Raw genomic sequence first — 7,090 nt, forward strand, 5'->3', positions numbered from 1 at the left:
AGGAGGCACCTTATTGTGTTGGGGCATATAAGGAGGCACCTTATTGTGTTGGGGCATATAAGGAGGCACCATATTGTGTTAGGGGGCATATAAGGAGGCACCATATTGTGTTGGGGCAAATAAGGAGGCACCATATTGTATTGTGTTGGGGGCATATAAAGTGGCACCTTATTGTGTTGGGGGCATATAAAGAGGCGCCTTATTGTGTTGGGGGCATATAAGGAGGCACCTTATTGTGTTGGGGGCATATAAAGAGGCACCATATTGTGTTGGAGGCATATAAAGAGGCACCTTATTGTGTTGGGGGCATATAAGGAGGCACCATATTGTGTTGGGGGCATATAAGGAGGCATCTTATTGTGTTGGGGCATATAAGGAGGCACCATATTGTGTTAGGGGGCATATAAGGAGGCACCATATTGTGTTGGGGCAAATAAGGAGGCACCATATTGTATTGTGTTGTGGGCATATAAGGAGGCACCATATTGTGTTGGGGGCATATACGGAGGCACCATATTGTGTTGGGGGCATATAAAGTGGCACCTTATTGTGTTGGGGGCATATAAGGAGGCCCTTATTGTGTTGGGGGCATATAAAGAGGCACCATATTGTGTTGGAGGCATATAAAGAGGCACCATATTGTGTTGGGGGCATATAAGGAGGCACCGTATTGTGTTGGGGGCACATAAGGAGGCACCTTATTGTGTTGGGGGCATATAAGGAGGCACCATATCGTGTTGGGGGCATATAAGTAGGCACCATATTGTGTTGGGGGCATATAAGGAGGCACCATATTGTGTTGGGGGCATATAAGGAGGCACCATATTGTGTTGGGGGCATATACGGAGGCACCATATTGTGTTGGGGGCATATACGGAGGCACCATATTGTGTTGGGGGCATATACGGAGGCACCATATTGTGTTGGGGGCATATACGGAGGCACCATATTGTGTTGGGGGCATATACGGAGGCACCATATTGTGTTGGGGGCATATAAGGAGGCACCTTATTGTGTTGGGGGCATATAAGGAGGCACCGTATTGTGTTGGGGGCATATAAGGAGGCACCGTATTGTGTTGGGGGCATATACAGAGGCACCGTATTGTGTTGGGGGCATATACGGAGGCACCATATTGTGTTGGGGGCATATACGGAGGCACCATATTGTGTTGGGGGCATATACGGAGGCACCATATTGTGTTGGGGGCATATACGGAGGCACCATATTGTGTTGGGGGCATATACGGAGGCACCATATTGTGTTGGGGGCATATACGGAGGCACCATATTGTGTTGGGGGCATATACGGAGGCACCATATTGTGTTGGGGGCATATAAGGAGGCACCATATTGTGTTGGGGGCATATACGGAGGCACCATATTGTGTTGGGGGCATATACGGAGGCACCATATTGTGTTGGGGGCATATACGGAGGCACCATATTGTGTTGGGGGCACATAAGGAGGCACCTTATTGTGTTGGGGGCATATAAGGAGGCACCATATCGTGTTGGGGGCATATAAGGAGGCACCATATCGTGTTGGGGGCATATAAGGAGGCACCATATTGTGTTGGGGGCATATAAGGAGGCACCATATTGTGTTGGGGGCATATACGGAGGCACCATATTGTGTTGGGGGCATATACGGAGGCACCATATTGTATTGTGTTGTGGGCATATAAGGAGGCACCATATTGTGTTGGGGGCATATACGGAGGCACCATATTGTGTTGGGGGCATATACGGAGGCACCATATTGTGTTGGGGGCATATAAGGAGGCACCGTATTGTGTTGGGGGCATATAAGGAGGCACCGTATTGTGTTGGGGGCATATAAGGAGGCACCGTATTGTGTTGGGGGCATATACAGAGGCACCGTATTGTGTTGGGGGCATATACAGAGGCACCATATTGTGTTGGGGGCATATACGGAGGCACCATATTGTGTTGGGGGCATATACGGAGGCACCATATTGTGTTGGGGGCATATACGGAGGCACCATATTGTGTTGGGGGCATATACGGAGGCACCATATTGTGTTGGGGGCATATACGGAGGCACCATATTGTGTTGGGGGCATATACGGAGGCACCATATTGTGTTGGGGGCATATACGGAGGCACCATATTGTGTTGGGGGCATATACGGAGGCACCATATTGTGTTGGGGGCATATAAGGAGGCACCATATTGTGTTGGGGGCATGTACGGAGGCACCATATTGTGTTGGGGGCATATACGGAGGCACCATATTGTGTTGGGGGCACATAAGGGCCCCCCATATTAGAGGTGTGATGGGGCACAGCTTAGCGGTGTCACAGGGGTCTCCCCAGAAATCCCATATCTGCCCCTGTAAACAATGAAGGGGCTGCAGTTGCCACACACCCATCAGCGGGGGCGCCAGCAGTCGGACCCCCACCTATTTGATACGGATATTCAGAGGATTTTTTATAAAACTGCCACACAATGAACCCGTCCGTGCCCCTCTTTCACTGTCAGACATTTGGAAGGTCTGTATTGATCAGTCCAAGAACCTGGGAAAAATAGGAAAAGGGTGGAATAGAGGGCCTGGGCCCTAAGTGGCGGCCTTAGTTTAGGAGGCGCCTGCGCCGTCGGGGCCCTGCCAGGAAGGGACGGACACGGGGTCTCTCTTGGGGCTGGGAATTCACTTAGTTTTGTAAAAAAAGTTGCATCTGGAAACGTCATTGTCTGCAGGCGGCTTCAGAAGGAGAGCGCTGTCATCAGGACTGAGTGGGAGGGAAGCCTTATAAAGCTGAGGGGAGAGACAGGGGCAGTCTGACACACAGCAGCAGGGCTGGCAGCATAGCCTGTGGACATTCCTGTGCCTGGATATCCTTCCATTGCCTGAGGAGCAGCTCATCTCCCTGCACTGGCCATTGTGTCCTAGCTGTGGCACTGCCAGCATAGTGCCCACTGCAGCCAGCTGCTGGACCAGACCTGCATCACACTTCTTCCACCATGTCTTCGGCAGTCATGTCAGCCAAGCAGACAGAGTCACTGGGAACCTGCTCCACTTACCAGGCTGTCATGCCCCATTACACTGGTGCCATAGAGGAATACCCCCAGCCCATTCAGCCCAGACCCCAGAGAGGCAAGGGGAAGCTGAAGAGACCCAGGCAGAGCAGGTTCAAGACTCAGCCTGTCACCTTTGATGAGATCCAGGAGGTGGAAGAAGAAGGGTTGTCTCCTACTGAAGAGGAAAAAGCCAGGAAATCCTTCCTACAGTCCCTGGAGAGTCTCAGGAGAAGCTCCCACAACCTGCACCACCAGATGGAGAAGCTCAGCAGCTCCAAGCTGAGGCACAGCCTGGACTCCAGTGACTCTGACTCCACACAGTGACTAGACCAGGTCCTCAGTGCCCCCCCTCTACCCAAAGGACAAGCTAATGGTTAATAATGTATTGCCCTTGCAGGCTGCCCCCAGCTTTCTGAAGAAAACTCTGCATCTCGGTGCTCTTCTGCTGGGGACCACTAGAGGGCGCTTCAGGTAGGAGTCACCTGGCTCCATAGACTGACACTGGCATGTACTGATATCCTGTATATTAGAAAGGCAAGTGAACTAGGACTGCACAGCTCTTTGGCACTCGAGGAGTTAACCAGAGGTTTTGGTGGGCTGTTGTATCCCATGTCAGATGAGTATGGAAGGGTTAACTGTCCAGTTTGGATCAGCTGCTGAGAGGGGAAAAACAAAATTTGGCAATGGACCTGGTCTGTGACCCACCCCTCCTACTGCCTGGGCACTCCAGCTCTTTCCAAGAAGGGGTTAAATGTATATTTGATGGGAGGAGCTCTGGATACTATTTATTTTTGCACTTTTCACTTGTTACATTTCTATTTGTATAAAGTTCTATATTTACATCTATTTTAATAAACACAATTGCAGAGTCTTTTCCTGGTTCATGTTTGGGGGGGAGGGGGGGGGCACTAGTTTTTGGGATTGTCTCATGTTAGGGTTTCTTGTTTTATTTCTTTGCTTAATATATATTAGATAATTGCATAATGGACAGTTTTCTAGTAGTTACCTTGTAGCATTCTACATTGGGTTCATGCACACAAATGTATTTTATTTCCATGTCCGTTCCTTTCTTTTTTGTGCACCGTATGCGGAACCATTCATTTCAATGGGTCTGCAAAAAAAAATGGAAGTTACTCCGTGTGCATTCCGTTTCCGTATGTCCGTTCCGCAAAAAAACATAACATGTCCTATTATTGTCCGTATTACTGACAAGGATAAGACTGTTCTATTAGGGGGCAGCTGTTCCGTTCAGCAAAATACGGACTGCACACGGACGTCATCCGTATTTTTTGCAGACAACAAAATACATACGGACGTGTGTGCGTGAGCTCTTACTGGAGATGTAGGTAATGGTCAGCGCCACTCTTATCTGCAGGCTGTGTGTGGAATTGCAGCTCAGACCTATTCACGTCAAGTATTTATGTGAATGCGGCTGCTACACCAGGCACATCCTATGGACAATATTGGTTGTTTTTTGCTGAAAAAAATATTTTTCCCCCACTAATCTCAGACTCTATGGGGGTCATTTATGACTAGATATATGCCTATCTGGCGCAGATTCTGTTGCACGCCATGGTGCAGCAGAATCTGTGACTTCTTCCCCGCTCACGCCAGGTCTAAAAAAAAAGGGGAAGGGGGCCCGACCGTCTCATCAATTTCTGCGCCTTGTTTAGGAGCAGAAAATGGTCTAAATGTAAGACAGCAAGGAAGCTAGCTCACATTTACAATCGGCGCTGGATGTGCCGAAGTTATGTAGAGGTCGGCGCCTCTGCATAACTTCGGTGATCCGCCGCCAGTGCAGGGGCTTATTAAGACCAACGTCTAAGGCTACTTTCACTTTACCGTTTTTTGTGGATCCGTCATGGATCTGCAAAAACGCTTCCGTTATAATAATACAACCGCATGCATCCGTCATGAACGGTTGTATTATGTCTTCTATAGCCATGACGGATCCGTCATGAACACCATTGAAAGTGAATTGGGGACGGATCCGTTTTTTGTTGCTCCAGATTGTGTCAGAGAAAACGGATCCGTTCCCATTGACTTACATTGTGTGCCAGGACAGATCCGTTTGGCGGACAGCAAAACGCTGCAGGAAGCCTCCAAAGCGGAATGGAGACGGAGCGGAGCCAAACTGATGCATTCTGAGCGGATCCTTTTCCATTTAGAATGCATTAGGGTAAAACTGATCCGTTTTGGACGGCTTGTGAGAGCCCTGAACGGATGTCAGAAACGGAAAGCCAAAACGCCAGTGTGAAAGTAGCCTAAAACGCCGGTCCCTACTGTGCCCCTACAGTTTTAAGTTCCCCCTGTCATGATGACCTCTCTCCAGAGAATAAAGGTCCTTTTACATGGACCGGTCATCTTGCAGATTCTCGGAAAAAAGCAGACGCTCCCAATATCTGGCAGACTGTCAGCGGAGATGAGGGGGACAGTCACATGCAGCAATCGCCTCCGCTTTATGGGGGACAAGCGATCGATACAGAAATCTCTTGTCCCCATAGAAGACAAGCTCCTGCGCAGGAATGATGACTTTCGGTGCCGGCAAAATGACTCAATCATCTGAGGAACGTGGGCAGATTATCGGGAACAATAGTCTGCAGGATCACCAGTCTGAGGAAAGGGACCTCACGGCTAGGGTTAATCACGCCTTCAGCGTTTCCTTACAGACTCGGTAACGTGCGACCTCGTGATCAACATCTGACGGCTGGATTTTCATGATGGCCGCTCCGTGACTTGCAACTTTTTTTTGTTTTTTTTTCCCCCCTCCTCTCAGGGAAAGTTGTCTTGTGATTGCACAACCAACCTTCGGGGCCCGAGCCGTAAGGAGTTCTTCACACGTGGCAGTTACGTTGCAGAAATGTCTACAACTGTCCCGCTCAGCTGGACCTGCTGCCAAAGGAAAGCCTCATTCACACGTCCATGCTCAAGTCCGTAAAAGGATCTGTGTGTGGTCCGTGTGTCCGTTTTTTGCTGTCTGTGCGTCATCCGTGTTTCACTGACACTGCGCAGTTGAAAAGTAATTTTCAAAGCATCTCCTCCTAATGACCATGCTAAAAACACGGACTCGCGGACCGCGGTGGAAAAAATATCAGAATAAATGGTACGTGTGGTGTCCATGGAGCACTGACGTGTGAACGAGGCTTATCCCACACGTATGGAGCGGAGAATCAGCTGAACCATCAAAGAGTTAGATCTTTTTCCTGCTCTTTTACACGTCCGTGTCCGCGGTGACATCCGTGACAAGATGGTCAGTGATTCATTATTGAAGAATCAGCCTTTGGTCTGTGTGTCCGTTTTTTGCCATTCGTGTGTCGTCCATATTCCACGTACACTGCTAGGCTAGAAATTAAAGGCTTTTAATATCTATGACCTAGCTTCAATGTCAGATCGGTGGGGGGTACGACACGCGGCACCCCCGACTTTCAGCTGTAGGTCTCCCGTCTCTCTTCCTACTCGCCGTCGATGCAGGAGACGGCGCGTGCCTTTTCTTCATACAGCTGATCGGCGAGGGTGCTGGGCATTGCCCGCCTGCCAATCAGATATTGGTGACCTGTCCTGAGGATAGGTCTTCATTATTAAAAGCCCAGAGAACCCCTTTAACTTCCAGAGCATCTCCTATCAACAATCCGTGAAAACCATGGACCTAACGCAGGTGGCATCTGTCTTGTGTCCATGGTTTTCAAGGACTCAGAGACTATTGAGGGATCCAAAATCGCGGACAAAAATGGGACGCGCTTCTGTGGGGTCACTGACGACCCATGGTCTGTGGAAAACCAACGACTCATTAAAGTCAATGGATCCCTGTGCGGTCTGTGTTTCACTGAGACGTGAAAGAGGCCTAAGAAAAACGCAGTTTGCACGCCGGCCACTTCCCCTGGGCCGACCTTGACCCGAACAGATTGCATCAGAGTCATGTAAGAGGCATCCAGTTCACATCTGAGCCTGGATCTGTCGTACTGTGCCCGTATGACGATGATGTGCGTACGGTACAACAGATCCACGATCGGATATGAACCGACTGCTCCATAAATCACTATGATACCGTCC

At 49.4% G+C, this 7,090-nt stretch overlaps 1 protein-coding gene across 1 annotated transcript; it reads left to right on the plus strand.

Annotated features, from left to right (window-relative positions):
* Window positions 1-2,773: 2,773 nt before the first annotated feature.
* On the plus strand, window positions 2,774-3,913 carry C10H11orf96 (chromosome 10 C11orf96 homolog). The gene has a single exon (XM_044269349.1). The coding sequence runs from the start codon at window positions 2,984-2,986 to the stop codon at window positions 3,362-3,364; it is 381 nt and encodes a 126-aa protein (XP_044125284.1). The 5' UTR covers window positions 2,774-2,983; the 3' UTR covers window positions 3,365-3,913.
* Window positions 3,914-7,090: the final 3,177 nt, after the last annotated feature.

Source organism: Bufo gargarizans, chromosome 10 (genome assembly GCF_014858855.1).
Source record: "Bufo gargarizans isolate SCDJY-AF-19 chromosome 10, ASM1485885v1, whole genome shotgun sequence".
NCBI lineage: Eukaryota > Metazoa > Chordata > Amphibia > Anura > Bufonidae > Bufo > Bufo gargarizans.